At 35.9% G+C, this 16728-nt stretch overlaps 1 protein-coding gene and 2 pseudogenes across 1 annotated transcript; 1 reads left to right on the top strand and 2 right to left on the bottom strand.

The window, feature by feature from the left end:
• Window positions 1-2912: 2912 nt before the first annotated feature.
• LOC119188586 lies at window positions 2913-7483 on the top strand (annotated as a pseudogene).
• A 1922-nt stretch (window positions 7484-9405) lies between these two features.
• On the bottom strand, window positions 9406-11030 carry LOC119193858 (UPF0587 protein GA18326-like). Its single transcript, XM_037447720.1, has 3 exons — window positions 10716-11030; window positions 9888-10007; window positions 9406-9595 (listed from the first exon to the last, which is right to left on the bottom strand). The coding sequence occupies exons 1-3, from the start codon at window positions 10966-10968 to the stop codon at window positions 9480-9482; spliced, it is 489 nt and encodes a 162-aa protein (XP_037303617.1). The 5' UTR covers window positions 10969-11030; the 3' UTR covers window positions 9406-9479.
• A 389-nt stretch (window positions 11031-11419) lies between these two features.
• Window positions 11420-15177, bottom strand: LOC119193857 (annotated as a pseudogene).
• Between the last annotated feature and the right edge of the window lie 1551 nt (window positions 15178-16728).

Here is a 16728-nt window from a genome sequence, read left to right as displayed (position 1 = left end):
TTTTCATGCGGCCTAATTTCTTCGTCAGTTCTTCTATTACCTGTTGGAAATATTATGACAATGAATGGCCATGTCATTTATCATCAGTTGATTTGCTATACAGCAAATGACATAGCATATATATGCTATACAGCAAATGGCAGGAGCATATATATTATAAAAAGCAATGGCAGCATCTGTTTTTATTGTAATACATTTTCTTCATCTCTACTTAACCACACATGCAAAAGTACGCCGGGCTATTGTTTTCTAGTTTAGATTCGATCAGTAATATATATGAAACCGTTAAAAGGTATTTGTGATATTTATTGTAAAAACATATATATAATAAATTTAATTATAAAGTAAAGCATAGTCTATTATTTCATTTTATAAATACAAACATAATTATATAAAAACGAGATAGACACATTGGAAACGGAGGGTAGATAGGTTTTAAAACAGTACAGTTTCTCTAACATCAAAGTGCCTAACTGAGAATTCGTATGAAGGCTGTAATGGTGAATTCAATCCCAGCGAACGCATCATGTTTGTGTCGTAAGTTATATTAGATCAGTTATTATCACCTACTTGGTGGAGAATGTCCTTCTGTGTATGGAAGTCCGTACCTCAATAAAATGCCGTTATTTAAAGATTTTTGAGAAAAAATGTTTTTTTTCGACCCTCAACTGATGTAAAAATCTTCCGAATTTAGCCGAATGCCCTTTACATAAATCCATCATTCTAATCGTTAACCAGAATGCATCAGGTTTTCCCGGATTTTTCATTTTCTCTTGTAAGTTAAAGTCCTTTCACAAAAAAGGGTTAGGCAATGAATCTAGGCGTTTTTAATTGCACTTACCAAAGCACAGCATTTCGTTATTTTTAAACATATAGATTTCTGCTGTAACCCGTAGGCCGTAGCCGAGGCGAGGTGCATGTTACGGATTTCGTGCAACACGTAAAAACTGTTTTCTTACTCTTCCGCCATTGTTGCCTGTACTTAAAATGTACGTGATGACGACAAAAATGGAGAAACCAATATATTATAATGTATTTTTTTTTTAATGGCTTCTCAGAAGCCTTTTATTATGAAGGAAAGTAATAGGTATAGGTACTTGGTACATAAAAAAAAACAAATATGACTAACGCGAATTTTCTAAACGTAAACGTAATTTAAGTAGGTAATGTTTATAGTAACTGCGTAAATCGGAAATTTATTGAATAGATCTATTAACTTACACATTGTAATAACAGTATTTTTCGGGTTAGATGTTTGATTTATAGACGATCTCGATAATCCTAATCAAGCGGTAACCGTATCGAGAATGTTGTATGCATGATCGATCCCAAGAAACACCAACTTCAATTGTTTTTTGCGTGCAATATTTACATGGTTTTATAAGAATAATTTGCCATGTTGTTACTGATGCGTGCGGAAGACCGGAAATAGGGAAATGCGCATTGTAAAACTAATATTGCTGCAGTTTCGATCCGCCATATTGGATAACTACCTAACAGGTTTGGCGGGAAATCGGGTCATTAGTTTATTTGACGTGCGTTTAGTTACTCCATAACTACCTGTTACCATTATCAATTTAGTAAGAAGGATCAACAATGAGGTTTATAAGAGCTATACAATTTTAAGCGTATGCTCAGTGGCAGTAACGTAACAATAAGGGGCCATTATGGGCAAAAAGGTCTCCGATTTCAGGAAGTCCAAAATGTATAAAAAATAACAAACTTTTATGTATTAGGATCAAAAAAAGGTCGTCGTAAAAATCTATATAGGATAATTTTCAGGTTAGGAGGAACTCCATTCGATTAATTTGCCACGGGCCTTTTACGGTGCAGTTATGCCACTGCTCAGCGGGTATTGATCATATCCAATATTCTGTTGAAGAACGCAATAATATGATGCAATGGCGAAGGATGAAATTTTCCGATAGGGAACTCGACAAAACTTATGTATTCTAATAATACGTATAAATACGGCCTGCAAATCGTTCGAATGATAATTAGATTTTACATAAATTACAAAAGGGAAGGACTCGGGCTATGTATGGACCCTTCGCCACTGATATGATGTACGGTAAGAGTTTTAAATTCGAAATACTGCGATTAATTTTCTGATATTAGAATTTGTGCGCTTGATATTGAGCCTGAGCTGAGGATGAAAATAAACTCGCCTTATCGTGGTTGCTTTTGGTTGTCACTTCGGGGATGTCAACGGAAGATCTTATGATACTATTGAACGAATATTAAAGATACCTGTAATAAAAAAAAAATATAATCAATAGTGTACCCGTACGTACATGAGTCACAACACCAGTTACGCATAGCCACAGTCATTTTCTGCTTCTCGTGTAAATACACTGAACCCTGTATGTCTATTCCTACCGACATGCGTTATTACGAGTTCATGTACTTTATTGTGTTACCACATCTACGCTGGACAAACTTGTCTTGGTCCAATTTTTAAAGGGTACAAGATAATATTATAAGGTATTGGTATTTAAAATAAAATATAACGTTCACAATCCCTTTGAAACTTGCATGAGTAGACTAGTATATCTATTTAATTTTAGAACAAAGTAAGATGCTCTAATACAAGCAAAGTAAAAATGCAAGTTACTAGGCACCGACATAAACAAACATTGCGTAGGTCATAGCAAAACCCTTGTCAAAGGTAAGAATATACCTATTGACGGATTGAGCTAAGTAGATGATATTGGCATTGGCAGAGAAAGTAATCGTCCCGAAACTCATCCACCCATTACGCGAATGCTATATAAGTGGGTGGCATTTCCTAGCACCCATCATTACGTGCATGCCCGCGACCGGCCAACGGTATCGCATTATGAACCAATTATCGGTAGGTATAGTCAATTAAAAACTCTTTTTCAAAATTCAGTGCAACAACAAAACGTTTAATGGCGGCATTTTGGCGCCAATGTGAAAGTGTTTTTGAAAAACTGGACGTGAGTGATGGTGAACTGAAATATTAAAAAGTGATTTGTAACGATATTGATTTTCAAACATAGCAGTGCTTAACAAAAACTTTGTGGCGATATGTTTGTGGTTTTTGCGTGAAAATAATAAGTTTTGATTTTTTTGTGTTACAATCGAGTTCATTTGTTCCGGCAGTGTATGTTGTGTAATTAACTACAATAGTACACGCAAAAATATGTGAAAATGATAAGGAAGAAAGAAAATTTTAAAATTGCGCTATCAAGTGATTTACTACCATCATAAATAAAAATTGACGTAAAAATCTACTTTAATCTTGGCTACAAATACACTTTCCTCTCTTCATCATCTCGATGTACTTAATCTTTGACCTTTTATTTTTTTATAATTCCGGTGAAAATTGTGCATTACATAAAAGCTTATGTAATAAATATTGGTGATATTTAATTAAGTTTGCTTTCAATATCTCTTAATGTTGAGTATTAATGCCTATAAATTAGATTCTATTGGCTACCTACAACAGAATATGTTAAATTTCGTGTATTATATTAAATAAGTAAATGTAATAATGTGCCGAAGAGCAAAATTTTATTTTATTCATATCTTATGATTTTATCTAAGTAACTGATTAACGGTCACTTCATTATGAATCGTATACAGAAATATGTCACTGAAGAAAATTTGAATAAGTACCGCAGAACAATATTAAAAAAAAAATCTAACCTTTTTTGAAGCTGAAAAACCACTATCGCTACCACCAGTCCGGGGTGAGTGGAATGGTTTCACCACGATGATTTCATCGGTTTTACGGCCCAAAGTCAATAATCGGGAATATACCATCATTGGAGCGCGCATTGGGCCGAGACGAAAATATGTTTCTAGTACTTTTTATTATTTTATATTGCGTGACACTATTTAATATTGCGTGAAGACGCTTATCTATGCGAAATATCTGCATCATCCAAATGTCGTAGAGGCCACTTTATATGCCATCTGGAAAAATCTGTTGTAATTTCACAAAGAATTCCGCTGAAATGATTATTTATAAAAAAAATCACTAACACTTAAATTAATATAATATCGTATTTTGCTATACATATTAAATAGAGGGAAGCCCCAACGTTAAAAATAATCGTTATTAAAATACAATTAATCAAATGTTTGGAAGTAAGCCGGTTCCGCTGCGCCGGAACGGAAAACAGCTGTTAAATACTTTCCTGGACATCAAAAAAGCTAAATAAACAATGGTATCACTTCACCTTAAACGGTAAAATACGGAAATCGCTTGCGTGTAAGAAGACACACGCACATGCCAATTGTATTACTTAAAAAAAAACAATGAGAAAAAATTTATCACAAAAAGACTGACATATTTGTGGCTTATTCCACTATAATGGTCTGTTTTATCACGGTTATCAATTATTAATATGGATTTAATTCATTTTTATTTGCTGACGAGACATTGATCGATGTTGTTTCCTAGACACTGTTAGTTACAATAATTAACGATTGTTCGTTTAAACATTTCACTTTAAATTTAAACCTTATGTCATTATCCGATGTTATAAAAAAGAAGAATCTGATTAAAAAAGCCCACGATTTCTTTGGAACTTGTTTCTACGCTACATTGCATTCTGGTAGTAGCGCAAAATCACATTAAGAGATAAAGTAACCAATCGTACATTCGACTAATTGCAGCTTTATTACTCTTACACATATAATGCTCTTACAGATGTGATTTTATAATAATCACAAAGAGTGTGTTACGGTAAACAAAATACTATGTATTTTACATACCACTGAAAAATACATATTATGTACCTGCTAATAAAGATTTATTATATTTTAAATTCATATTAAATTCTTTCCATTGCCCGAGCATAAAAAATTTCCCAATCATTGCTTAAAGTGATCAGCGGATATATACTTTTTTCTGCTGTAAAATGTTAGCACTCAAAACCGTACCGGAAAACAGGTCTTTTAATCCGTACATAGCCTAGGGAAAGATTTGTTACATTAAATACTCTCACGGTTTTATTGTTGCAGACGGCAATCCTGATCGCTTTAGTGATCGTGAATTACGGAAGTGGAGTTACGGCACACGATGACACCAAGGCCGATCAGCTCGCCGAGGAGTCAAAGCTCCGAGCCGTCACCATCATTGAGCCCAAGTACGTAAACCCTAAACCCAACGCGACGGCCACCAACGCGACTGTTCCGCAAACAAAAACCATCAAGCCGGAACAGCGCCCGCCCAGCAAGCCGCCCATCACACCCGACAAATTGGGCAAACAAATATACTACACGGACATACCGCGCCCGTACTACGGACACATACAGAAAATACCGCCGCCACGACACTACCCAAAACCGCCACTGAAGTTACATCACTCACCAAACTCAGTTTATAAGTTTCCTAGAGTGATACCGTTACCTCCACACCTCCAAAAACGTTATTACATTAATCGGCCGATGGTTTTCGCAGCGTCAAACGCTAAGGCCACTGTCGCGAAAAGTCCTAAGTTCAGCTTGCCGGTGCAAACCATTAACGGCATCAGGACGGACTTTGTCAGACCGCCGAATTATTACAACATGACAACAACAACAACGACCACAACTTCCACAGAGGCGACCACCACCACGAAGGTACTCAGGACGAAACGAATATGGCCCAAACGGGTGATAGAAAATGATAATACGACTCTACACAACACCACAGTGACAAGCAACACGACAAACATCAACAACACATCAGACGAAACTGATCACAACACATTAGAGAGCGTCAAGCGAGTTAGATTCGTGCATAGAAATACTACTAAGACGACGACGACAAGCGCCCCTCGCTAACTACGCGAAGCTATCATCCGGTGACGAGGAAATCCAAAATAAAATCTACCACCACTCCAACGCTCAACTTCACGGCTATAGGCCCCAACGATTGGGTGCCGATGGTACCGTCGCATTTCCCCAAGCTTCACAAGCCAGTCCCGACGCCAATTGACAAACGTTCAGACATCGTAGAGAACGGTGTAACACCGGCTGGGAAGCAAACTCTATACCTACAATCATTCGGACTGGTCCCCGTACCGCCCAGCGCCGCACCGGCAATGACCAGAAAAAAAATGGTATTCTTTAAACGAAAACGCCAACTGAACCCGTATTATTCTGGTTACAGCCCGAATCCGGTGCGCACGCCCACGCCCTACTTGTACGGGGACCTTCAGACGGATGGTAGCCACAGTCGGCCGAAGGTAGTCACCAAAATCAAACATCATCATCACCACCACCATCACAGATACATAAAAACTGTTGAGAAACCTGTCAAAATTCCATACAAGGTGGAGGTTCCCAAGCCTTACCCAGTGCCCGTTGAAAAGAAAGTGCCAGTGCCCGTTGAGAAAATAAAGGTGGTTGAGAAACCGGTACCGTATCCCGTCACTGTAGAAAAGAAGGTCCCGTACCCGATAGGCATAAAAGTACCTCATCCTGTACCTGTGAAAGTCGTCGAGAAGGAATACGTGCCTAAACCTTACCCGATAGTGCATCACGTGCCGGTGATAAAGCATATTCAGGTGAAAGTACCGCATCCCGTGCCAGTACCCGTGGAGAAGAAGGTGCCCTATCCAGTTGAAGTGAAGGTACCGGTCCCGGTTGACAGGCCGGTACCGGTGCCAGTTCCAGTAGAAAAAAAAGTGCCTTACCCAGTACCGGTGAAAGTGTTGGTCCCACAACCATACCCAGTTGAAACTAAAGTGCCCTATCCGGTTCAGGTAAAAGTAAAGGAACCCGTTGAAGTAATCAGACACGTTCATGTGAAAGTACCGGTGCCTCAGCCTTATCCGGTTAAGGTTCCCCATCCGGTACCAGTCCCTGTGGAGAAGAGAGTACCCTACCCAGTGGAAGTCGAGAAAAGGTGCCCGTACCCGTACAAGTACTTGTTCCGCAAAAGGTGGAAGTGGAGAAGCGAGTGCCGGTTTACGTGCCGAGGCCCTATCCGGTTGAAAAGCGGATACCAGTGCCGGTGAAAGTACCGTATCCTGTGAAGGTACCCGTGAAAGTCCCGGTTCAGGTGCCAATCGAAGTGCCGGTATACATCCACCACCCATACCAAATATATAATGACGATCAATACGTTTCTAACATCGTGTCATCAACAGATCATGTGACTAGTAGCCCGCACCACACGGTGACAGTCCACGGGAATACTGGATTCACAGGATTCCAGTCCCGCTCGGACAAACCCGACACAACAACTGTAGGTACTAAAAGTTAAATTAATTTTAATGTTGTAAATAAAGGGCTTATTGTTTCAAACAGTTTGTAAAGGAAGAAAAATTGATCACAAAATTTGTTTTTTATATATCTGGCAAGACCTTACAAACAGTTTAAAATAATTTCCATTGTATATCGGAGTCTTAGATTAAGAGTTATCGTTGTAGTACCTTACTGTAGAAACTACGTTAGATAAGTTATTGTTGTGTTTGTGTGGAATGATAAACATCGATTTGAGTAAATGTATGATGCTGTGATATTCCGAGTGTTTTATTAATATTTTTCAGGTGAATTATGAAAAAATTACGAAGGCTCAATAATTTCCCTTTCCCGATCTCTCGTCTGGACAGGTATAAGACCAATGGGCTCTGGATCCAGTGTAAGTATTTTTGGGAAAGTGACAATGTGACGAGTATACCTCCTGCTCCCTTACCTACATTCTGCAATAAAAAAGGGGATGAAGATGTTTTGGATAGCTCTATCTGTCGCTAATATCTTAAAGATGTTACGTTTGTATGTGATTAAGTTTACCACCAGACATCCGAAAAAGAGCGTGATGTCGATGTGTTCTATGTTGACGGGATCCTTTTTCTGAACTTAGCCAGCAGCAAAACGAGCCGTTGCGCATGATATTCCAGCTATAGGTCTAGCCAGCTCAACTCCTTCCAGAAGCTCAGGATCGGAGAGCGATATCGAAGAGCACCATCAGGCTGTGGAATGGTTTGCCAGCATACGTGTTCCCTCCTTTCTATAACCTGGGTCCTTTAAACGGAGCGTGAAGAAGCAATTATGCAGGCCGGCATACTACATACGGCCGACTGTGCCGACCGTCCAGAGATGCTTGTATCTTTGGTCGGCCGGCACTTTCTATGGGCTTCACTTCGCTTAACATCAGCTGCAGTGAAGCCAGTTTGCCCAGCTTCAAAAAAAAAAAAAGAAATAGATGGTTTCTTACCTGTACTACTATGTTCTTATAAGCTCACGGATCGACGCGTCGGGGTGATCCAAGTTGCAAATTTTGATTTCCCCCACAGTTGGTCAAGTACGATGACGGGAAGTTGGTGTATTACGATGTAGGGTACTAATCCGAATCAATTCGATTACCTGACCTGAGAATTGAACCCGCGACTTCACTAATGCGTTAGCACTAGAAGTCTTGGTCAATACGAATGTCTACCCAAGCCATTAGTGAGGTGATTGACTCTGGTAGCCTATAATTTTGCGGTAGCTTAACACCGTTCAACGATGACATCCAACTAGGCAGGGTGATAGAGTCTAGACGAAGTATTTTTTATATGACTGTATGCAAAGATACTTTTTGTTCTGTGACACTACTGTGTGTAATGGTATTTAGGCACCTTTTGCCTACAAGTCGTCTAGGGCTTAGGAATAAGTTTTCGAGGGCTGGATCAGATTAAAATTACCGTCTTTTGCTTTCGTTTGCCAAAAAACCCTAGACATAAGCAGTCTTACTTGTTTATTTCGCAAAGCTATGTAAGTTAAAACGTGCCATCTTGTTTCTTAATAAGGTTTAAACTAGCAATCGATCAATGATGTTTTTGACAGCTATTTAAGCAATTCTTAACGACCTCTTAACGCTAAAATAAGTTTATAAGTAAGACTGAAGATGCTTAATCCCGCGCTCATGACCATATAAAATTTCACTTTACTAACCTATTTAAAATCACTTATAGTTTCGTGTACAGTTGCATCACTAGACAGTTAATGTGTTAATAAGTGAAGATTACGCGCGGAACAGGAAGCGTCAAACGAAAGTGGATGGTCACAGTTGACTTACCACAAGAAAATACGATTAGTGTTTCGTTTTTAAAGTCGATAAGGTGCTAATATTCATTATTTTGATGAAATGTTTAAAACTTAGTGATGTATTTTTATGAAATAATGGAAAATTGAGAATGGGTCATTTCATGGTTACTTAACTTCTTTGCCCAAAAATATTGATACCAGAGGAATTATTGCTCCCGCCCTATACCTAACAATGTATGAAATATGTTATAGGAACCCAAATGCATGTCCGGAAATACTTCAGGTAAAAGTTTTATACATAAATGAGACATATGTCAGTAACAGCTAAAGATATATTGTTGAATATCAATTGTCTGTAAAGGGTGAATTGAGTTGGTAACCCATCAATATATTGGCAATCAAATCAGTACAAAGTAAAAAAAAACTTAGAAATCGATTTATTATAAACCATAAATATTGTATAAGTCTTTACATAAATGCCATGTTTTTTACTTCACTTTAATGAACTTCCATTCCAGCTCATACACTCCCACTGATGTCTGGTTCTTCTCATCATAATCCACCCATTCTTTTTCAGTTAAGTCCACATCTTCAAACTTCTTACCTGCAACAAATATCAGTGTAAAGTATGTTTAGTGAAGAATAAGATCCTCATTCTCTTCTGTCTGATTGATGGGGCTAAAAATAATGCATAATATGTTTTCAATTACTAATAAAAAATATAAATGAATAACAGAAAACAATATTTATTTAAAAATTCAACTGATAATCAATATTAGGCTAATAGTATAAACAAAAAACAAATTGGATTACTCTATAAAATATAAGATTTCACTTGACATATACATTAAGATGCAAGTTTGATCATGTCTTAAATAAAATTCTGCAAGTCTTACCATCATCCTCTGCCTCAGCAATCCACCCAGACTTGGGCTCGAAATCCACTGGCTCCACCCCTCTGCAGTCAAATATTACAATAGTCTTGAACTTGCCAACATCATTGTTGGTGTATTGACCTGCAAGAAACAACTTTGAGATTGTTGCTAACAATAGCTTGTTTCAGTGAAATGAAACTATTTTAGGGATTTTTTTGTGGTTATTTATATTCTTATTTTCTCCCTGAGCTTTTGTCGGATGAAGAAAGTAAATGTCTTATAATTTTGATGAAATTAATAATGTCAAGGAGCATTAATCAAAATGTAAACCAAAGTATAGGTTAAATACCTTAATCAAGTTTAATATTAGTATTGTCTATAAATAATTACAGACCTAAGTATCTTTAAAACTGAAGTATCTTATTGTTTATGATACTTAAAACAACTGTATCATGTGGAGGCCTATGTCTATGTTTATCAATATTGCTGTATTAATTTAATAGATATATAAATCACCCTGCTGTTATAATATACAATAATATAATACTTTATAATAATAAACTGTAACTATTGGACATAATAAGACATAACATCTCATGTCTCAGGAGGGCGAGCGCAATGGAATATTAAACAATACTTTATAATTCAAGGTTTTGGATGGTGTTTCTACTGTTTATGGGCAGTCGTACCGCTAACCATCAGGCGAACGGCAAGCTCGTCTCGTCGTTCAAAGCAATAAAAAAAACATCACAATGTCACTCTTGTTTATACAAGTAATCAATAATGTATAATGCTATTATCTACAAGGGGTCAGACATCAATCATTTAGGTTATATTGTATGTACTTACCATTACTGCCCTCAATAACATCCATACTGTTCTCCCTCGAACACAATTTGCATTTAATCAGCAGGTTTGTCTCCGACCTGTTGTGTTTTTGAGGTATTTTTTCAGCTTCGGTGAGATCGTGAAACTTTTCCGACACTTCGCCACAACTTCCGCACTTTAATTTTAGAAACCATTGGTAATACGGATGGTTTGTGTACAGTTTCTCTATGCATTCCAAATTTGCTTTGTATTTTGAAGGGGCGATTTTAACCATTTTTTGTCGTGTATATTGAAATCTCACTTTTTAATTTCTAGAAAATGCAACACGAAAACAAATCAAAATGGACTAGTCTGTCAATGTCATACGTAAAACGTCAGTGTCAATTCTGGAAATCCACAGATTATTAAATATGCTTATGGGTAGAATATAACTTTCTTGGTAGAAACTTATTCGGTAGTGTTTGCTCAAAGGGGAGAGAAAACATCCTAAAACATAGCAGGTACAAAGGCAGAACAATAATAGCGCATTACCGCACCTTATTCATTTCATTCCTAGACATTTTTTATCTAAGGTGAATACAATATTAGCCAGTCACAACAGCTCTATGGCTACGCACTGCGAAGGCTGCCATGCCGTCAGCACTGAGAAACAGACTTATTATTACAGCTTTACTCCGTCCTTAGATAAAAAACGTCTATGAATAAGATTAAACTTTAAACGAAAATGAAGTTGATATTTGAATAACAATATATTTGGCTATTTTATTCATAAACACATCTTGTTGGTAGAATAGTTAATACTACAAGTTTCATCTCTATTCTATAGATTGAAGTGTATTACATCAAGCAAAGAATATAATTTATTCATACTTAGAGTAGGTAATAATTAATGTAAATACGATGTTTATCCGCGGGGCAAAGGCGCAATCCTAATGGAGTTTCCTTGAGCATCAGCTTGGAGTGTGAGGCCCATTTCTTGGAGTACTTCATTGTCAACAGGAGCTTGAAGAGTTATCTTGGATATCACCTCCTAAAATAAGAACAAAAAACACTTATGTATTCAGTATTATACAATATAATGAAACCTGCAAAATAAAATTACAAAAGGAGAATTTTAATTGTATCAATAATTTCAATCTGCCTAGCATGAAAAAAAGTTTTGAATAGAAAATATTTTGGCAAATATTAGTAAAAGTTTTTAAAAAGAAGTGCCTTATTTTTATTGTCTGTCTATTTTTATAACAAAATATTTTATTCAGTTCATAGTATTATACCTGGTTTTCAGGACAATTTTCACATAAATTGCGCACAGCAAAAATGACCCACTGCATTATCACTGAACTAATATTAAGGAATAATTATATTCATTCATAAATTTTATTCTAATACTCATAGTTCTGATAAAAGATATGTAGAATTATTAAATTGTAGTTTAAAATTCATATAGAACTTAAATACAAATTTATTTATTATTTGTAGTACAATCTGAATTATATTGGCTCCCAATAATACAAATTTGAAATTGATTCAATGATTTTAAATTATTGATTGATGAAGTTGATTAAAAACTTATGTGTTGTTGTCAGATCGAAACATAAGAAAGACATTTTGTAAAATATCTGGAATTACTCTTGAAATCTGTAATGATATTAATTTAACAATTTTTAACTACACTTTAACTGGATAAAAGTTTTTTCTAACATAGTTTGAATAAGAGAGCCATGACATAATCGGAAGCAACTTTTGATACATCAATTTGCCATCACTAATAAAGGTAATTGTACTGGAGTAATTTTTTCGACGTGAATGGTACTGAAAAGAAGAATGTATAATAAAATAAGATAAATTATTTTAAAAAGGATACGAGGATTGCGAGCGTCGATGTTGCAGCAGTCGAGAAGTATCGGAATAACGTCCAGTTCCCGCATCTGGAACAAGAAATCACAATTATTTATTAAAACTTTAAAGCAATGGTGACAAAATACATTTATCAAAAATAAATATAAATACACATGTTACTTTTAATTATAAAATATTTAACACAGAGATAATAATCCGTATTAGTACCTGTTTCTTGTTTTCAGGATTCTTCCAACACAAGTTAGCCAGCGTACGCACGAGAGCCGCCTTGAACCCGAACGCTACGTGTCTCTCTACAGTTTCAACGCATGTTACAGCTTTCTTAGGCGTGCTCATGTCGACTGCGCCCAATCTGTAAATTGATATTGACATTAAAAATAAAGAAATATATTTACTTAGGCAATGCAGTAATTATTGAGGTTAAAATTATCTTATTATTAATTGAAATATTACCTTGTCTTTTGAGATTCTGGCGAATCGATCTTCACAGATGGGACTTTATTTGCCGCATTATCATCAGATATTTTGACTTCTTTGGCTGGTTCGCTCTTCTTTTCCACATTGGCATTATCTCCCCTAGTTTTATCAGAAATTCCGAGGATCTTTTGTAACTGCTCACTGAGATCGAAATCCGTAGACAGGTTTTGACTTTTCTTCACTTCTTTTGGAGTGTCTGGGGATTGTTTCTGAGATTCAGTCTCTTGCGGCATATCTGCCAAAGGAGGAGATATTTCACTCGGCGACGCCTTTACTTCGCACCTTTGACCTCCTCTTTAGGTAAATGTATTTCTGTAGGCGGGTCATTGGGCGTGCTTTCCTGAGAATCGGTCCTGCTATTGCTGTTTGGCTGCAGATCAAGCCTTGGCTGTAAAGCGACTGGAATCACTTCCGCGATTGTGTTCATACTGCCGTTTGGCGACGATGAATCTATTATAAGTGGCGGTTCAGTGTCATCGCCCATGTCTGATTTGTGTTCAAGGCTTATTCTCCGTGTGGGTAAAGATATACGGTCATCGCCAGTTTTTGGTACCGAGCTACTGCGTTTGTATGTTACTTTAGAGAGATCTGCGTCAATTTTGACTGAGTTACTCCTGCCATTTTTCATTTCTGGCAGGGATTCGGTGAACTTTATAGGTTGTTGGAGACTGTCTAGGGTGCTTTCCAGCCTGTCCATGTATGGAGGCATTTCAGTACATTCAAAATATTGTTCGCTACTTTCGGATTCTGTGCACTCTGAGGTTGTCTCGTTGCAGGAGAGCATGTTGTCTGCAGAATCGTTTTTGGTTAAGGGAACTGGAACAGTTATCATTTTTATTAATAGTGTTATTATATAGTTAAAACACACATATGCAAAATATATAAATAATTATTTACAGAACAAAATGGTTTAATTTATATGAAATAATAATCATATGAAGAAATACATCTACAGAATACTATTTACACTTGATTATATTTGCCATTGGTTTTGGAGAAAAGCATTGCTGACAAATAATGTTAAAGACACTTTTATTAAAAAAAAATCCTATCTAATTACAAAAATTATTCAATAAACATTGCCATTTCTGACTTTAAACACACATGTATTTTTTAAGTTAGGTAATGTAAGAGAACATAAGTTATAAATTACTTACTTTCAGGTGGAGTAGTGGCTGCCATAACATTTTCATCATTAATAAGTTGTTTACCAGTAGCAGCATACAGTTTGTTTATTGACGAAAAGAAGTTACTACTCTGCTTACCAAGCGTGTGAATTGCTTGAAGAAGAACTGCAAACAATTAAATGCGAATTAGAAATAATAAATGAAGTACATTTAGAAATTAATGGTGTGAAAACTAGGAATTAATCTGAGAGACACTTTTAGTCCAATAATTTTAGTTTGTGTGTATACCCTCTGTTTTAACTAAGTTACCTGGTTGCTATATAATAAATTTAGTTTCTTTTTATGTGACAAATATATTTCCCTAATTAATTAAATATTGAAGGAAATGCATAGTATGATTGGGTTACTTACAAGCACAATTGATAAACAAAGATGTGTCGCTCTGCAGACAATCCATGTAGGCATCCATACTTGAGCAGTGGCAATGATCTCCAGTAGAAACACGACTTTTGCGGTTCTATTGTATTCACGTATTTATCAACGGTCTTCAAAAATACAATCAGATTTACTTTTAAACTCATGTGCCATGAACTTGACAAAGTTTACTGATACGTTAATATCTTGTGATTCATTCGACATCAGTATATTATATGCTAGGTTCAAAACCAGCATTCACACTCTGGTTCAAGTTTGGAATTTCTCGATGTAAGTATTCTCAACTCCAATAAGATATTCAATAATCAAATGTGGGTACTCAGTGTTGTCATTATTGTACATGTATGCTAATGAATTAAGTAACATAACATCATCCGCTGGCAACACATTCGGCTGACCTAGCAGGATATTGTACACAATCATAGCAGCAGCTGCTGCAATTTTGTCATTCTGTCCATTAAACAATTTAATATTATTGTGTCGAATTTATTCCAAATCATGATTTGATTGAACGGGTTATTGACAACAAGGTTTCTAATGTTTGCACAAGAACAGTCATGCATTTCATGAGCTCCTCATTCAAGAAATTAATTCAAAATTGGGGTGTTCTGTTGCTAACACATACATAGAGTCTAGTATTGAAAGTTCTTTTATATATAGTGCAGCAGCACCACAGGAACGCAACCAGTCTTGAGAGACATTGCTCGGCGACAGCCAGAGTGCTGCATTGTATGAAGCCTGTTCAACATCTAATCTCATTATGTGGAGAACTTCAGCTATAAAGACGCAGTGTATATTCTGATGCTTTTTCTGAAATGAAGGTTATTATTTGTAAAAAATTGACCAAAATGCCAGTGGTATATAGTAGGGATGTAACAAAGTTAAATAACATTCCATACCTGATTTCTAATTACCTTTGCAGTTTGATAATATATGTCAAATTTAAATACACTGGCCAGAGGCCAAATAAAAAATAATCACAGTGTGGCAAATTTTTCAATAGGAATATGAATAATATTTTACAAAGAGACTTCTATATATACCATATTTAGAAACTTAATTTGTTTATAAGTGTGTTATACAAAAAATATGCAATTAATATTCAAAATCTCTCATTAATATTACGTAAAACATGTAACAAAGATAACCAAAGAATATTATGAAAATAAACAAGAGGCTACGTGTGCGAAAACTTTAAGTAGCGAAAATGATTAAAATGTCTGGCCGTAGATTTGACTGCAACGCTTTTATTTGCATCGTTTTAGGACCGGGGATTCAAAATAATATCCTGAGGATTTAATCATGCTATTAACGTGGTAGAATATAAGCTTACGGTCGTAGTCGGCCGTTTCGGCATCGCGAGAAGTTGCGCCTCCGCGTAACATCTAACTCCTCTACAGCGTCCCATTCTCCGTTCCAGCTGGAAAATGAATAGCTTAGCGTCTAATAAAATTTCCTCCGCGAACCACACGCTTTTATCTCGAGACATTATGAAAATTGAAATAGAAATAAGAAAAATAGACGCACATTTGATAATCCTGTTTGACAATTAATGTCAAGTGACAGATGTCATGTGGGAATTGATATGTCAGATGTGATCATTGGATGATTGATTGACAGATATATAAAATGATAGCAAACACATTAGACCGAAATAGATATATAATCGACTAAATCATTTATTTCGGTAATTTATAAATTATAATGATGTTGCCGCTGTAAATAAACGAAATCATAATAAATCTAAAATGCGCAATCTTGTTGGTCCTACTGGATATTTAGATACTACCACTGTTTTAATAACGATGGTTAGGTAAAATGATTTTATATATATTTACAAGTGGCCGTACCCTAAGGTTGTACAAGTAATAAATATTTTCAGTTTTCTTGAAAGCTGGCAAATGACTATGTAAAATCTTTTACTTTTACCCGCCTGTATAGAAAATATAAAGGAAATCTTTACGATTTTAGTTTGCAATTTTAATTATAATCAGTTTTATGATCTTGTTGTTTGTAATGAATACTTCACGTTCATAATTTGTATAATATTTTCTTTTATTTCACCACAAACATTCAGTAATATTACAAAATAGGTAGTTTTTTAGAAGTAGTATGTTCACCCCTGAGCGGTGATA

Source organism: Manduca sexta, chromosome 7 (genome assembly GCF_014839805.1).
Source record: "Manduca sexta isolate Smith_Timp_Sample1 chromosome 7, JHU_Msex_v1.0, whole genome shotgun sequence".
NCBI lineage: Eukaryota > Metazoa > Arthropoda > Insecta > Lepidoptera > Sphingidae > Manduca > Manduca sexta.
Note: the sequence above shows the minus strand (reverse complement) of the source record. Positions and strands in the feature narration are given on the sequence as shown.